Source organism: Penaeus japonicus, unplaced genomic scaffold (assembly GCF_977035675.1).
Source record: "Penaeus japonicus unplaced genomic scaffold, GWHDUDI00000001_assembly GWHDUDI00000014, whole genome shotgun sequence".
Taxonomy (NCBI): Eukaryota; Metazoa; Arthropoda; class Malacostraca; order Decapoda; family Penaeidae; genus Penaeus; species Penaeus japonicus.
In genome coordinates this window covers 11494842-11497341 of record NW_028234416.1, presented here as the reverse complement: position 1 = coordinate 11497341, position 2500 = coordinate 11494842, and the positions used below count along the sequence as shown (strand labels likewise).

At 42.4% G+C, this 2500-nt stretch overlaps 1 protein-coding gene across 1 annotated transcript in view; it reads right to left on the bottom strand.

Annotated features, from left to right (window-relative positions):
- The window catches only part of LOC122254327 (inactive tyrosine-protein kinase 7), an 81032-nt gene that overhangs the window by 618 nt on the left and 77914 nt on the right, over positions 1-2500 (bottom strand). The window contains exons 19-22 of the mRNA XM_043017971.2: positions 2428-2500; positions 2092-2250; positions 1820-1963; positions 1-1621 (exon numbers count right to left, since the gene is read on the bottom strand). The exon at positions 1-1621 is cut by the window's left edge and continues 618 nt beyond it; the exon at positions 2428-2500 is cut by the window's right edge and continues 38 nt beyond it. Of these exons, the coding sequence (XP_042873905.2) occupies positions 1466-1621; positions 1820-1963; positions 2092-2250; positions 2428-2500 (532 nt within the window). The 3' untranslated portion in view covers positions 1-1465. The remainder of the gene's footprint in view (positions 1622-1819; positions 1964-2091; positions 2251-2427) is intronic.

Below are 2500 nucleotides of genomic sequence, written 5' to 3'. Positions count from 1 at the left end.
CTGTTTCGTCTTTACAGACTTTGTTCATGTAACAAGCGTATTGCCTTGAACAATGATCAGATATATACACAAACTTCTGAAGAAAAGAAACAAGCTGCATAAATAAGCAGTAATGTACAGTTTGCTCTTTGAAAATGTCAAAAATAATTTAGCAGGGAAGAAACGCGCAGAAGCAAAGCCTAATTTGCTTAAGAAATTAATCAAAGTCACACGTTTGGTATGAGAATTTTGTGAAGGACAATGGTTTCACATCATTTTTTTTAATTTTCGATTTTTTCTCCCTTTTCTTAACTGATAAACAGTATGTATCACCGAGTTATACAACACGTAGTATTGAGCAATGCGGGATCACATGCAGGTGAAGAAAGTATACAGCATTTCCTACTCTGAAAACATTACTGCTTTGACTCATGATTAAAATAACAATAAAGAAATATAATGACCTTTCAGTAAAAAAAAAAAAAAAATCCTAAAAGGAATAGATTTTCGTCTCTCTTTTACAGCACGTCGTTTTTTGTTTTTTTTTTATTTTTCAAAAAGAATGCTTTAGGCTGAGAGAAGATACAGTTGGCGACAGAGGCACAAGAAGCTTCTGGTACGTTCGGTTGGGTTGAAGGCAGTTTTGAATCAATATGTACATGAATGACCTATTGCTAGTCTATATTATCACAAATCAAAACATGATTTTGTCAGCAGGATTAAACAAGAAGGGATCCGTTTTTCCGGAATCCCGGAAATAGAGTTTTTCAATTAGTTTTTCTTTGTTTCGTCTTTCATTGCGAAGGTATTCAATGATATGCAAATACACTCAAACTGGAAATCTCTGAACCTCTTTCTTCCAGTTTCTAAATTCTAACGATATTGTGAAAGAGTTAATTACTTCCTAGTTTCAGCTGCTTTGCTTCTAATTGGATACTGTTTGTTCGATGTTGGAATATCTATTCCTCTAAAATATTGCTCTCTCTCTCTCTCTCTCTCTCTCTCTCTCTCTCTCTCTCTCTCTCTCTCTCTCTCTCTCTCTCTCTCTCTCTCTCTCTCTCTCTCTCTCTCTCTCTCTCTCTCTCCTTCCTGATCATCGTCGTCTTTTTCTTACTCCTGTTCTTTCTCCTTTTATTCTTCCTCTTATTATTGGTATTAAGATTTTCATCATCCTCTTCGTACTCTGTTTCCCCTTCCTCTTCTTTTTCCCCTTTCTTCTTTCTTTTCCTCCTCCTCCGCCTCCTATTTCTCAATCCCTGTCTTCTGTTCCACCTACATCTTCTCCTGCCTCCTTCTCCGCCTCCTTCAGAACGTGAATTCCTCACGTTAATTAACCGCCGTGGCCAAGCCTTGATTGGTCCCCTTGGTAGAGCAGAGAAGTGAGATAAAGACATTTGGCCGCAGTTTCTAAGATCACATTATAAGGAAGTTATCTCATGTTGTGGCAGTCTGCGTGTTCTCCTTCGTCTTCCCCTCCTTCAGGACCTCAGGAAAGGGTCTTCAGCGTCTCGACCACGGACTGGATGGAGGGCCGGGCCTTCGGGGAATGTTGCCAGCATGAGGAGAGGAGGCTCCCGAGGTCAGCCGGGGTCCCTGTAGGTACTGTGCACTGGAGGTCTCCGCTCTGGGCCCCTGCCATCACCTGCAGGGGAAAGAAAGGATGCGTTAGTGTGGCGCCTCTGTTTGGGAAACCCCTGTATGGGAACTCACATGTGGATTCTATTGGTTCGGTTAACTTAGTCTAACTTTATCGTGCTACCACTGGTAAAATTCCATCCTTACTTTACATATACATTTTAATATTGACATAATTCCTCTTCCCTGTGTGTATTTCTCTCACCTGCTGATCGGTGATATTAGCGTAAGGAAGAGTCGCCTGAGTGAGAATTTCCCACGCGAGCCACGCCCACGAGAACACCGAACTCTTCATGCTGTAATCGTCCTCGAGAAGAGCTTCGGGAGCCAGCCATCTCACCGGCAGCACCTGCGGGACACACGTCAGTCAGACAACAATATTTTGGATGCTTGTTATATCTTTCGCTGCTTTTATCTTTTTTTTTCTCTCTCTCTTTTTTGCTTTTATAAGAATTTATGCTTTTACGTTCAGCTTACCTGGTTCCTGTAGGTGCAGTACTCGGCCTGGTAGGCGTCCCGGGTGAGGGCCGGAGCAGCCAGCTTCACTTGCAACTTGGAAGTGATGAGGCAGTTCCTGGCGGCGATGTCCTTGTGGATGTGTCGCCTCCCGCTCAGATACTCCAGGGCCTCGGCTACCTGAGGAAGGGAAAAGAGAGGGATATTTATATTTCTACTTCTGTCTGTATTTATGTAATTGTATATATATTTATATTACTGTACTCGTTGACTAGATATATCGTATCTAATTACAGAAATGAATAACCAGTCTATAATAGCAGTTCATGTCTAGGAACTTTCTAAACAAAAGCTGACCTGCAAAGCTAAGCTGAGACACTGCTGGTAGGTCAAGGGCGGCGGACGGAGGCTGCCCAGGGGACGCGGCGAT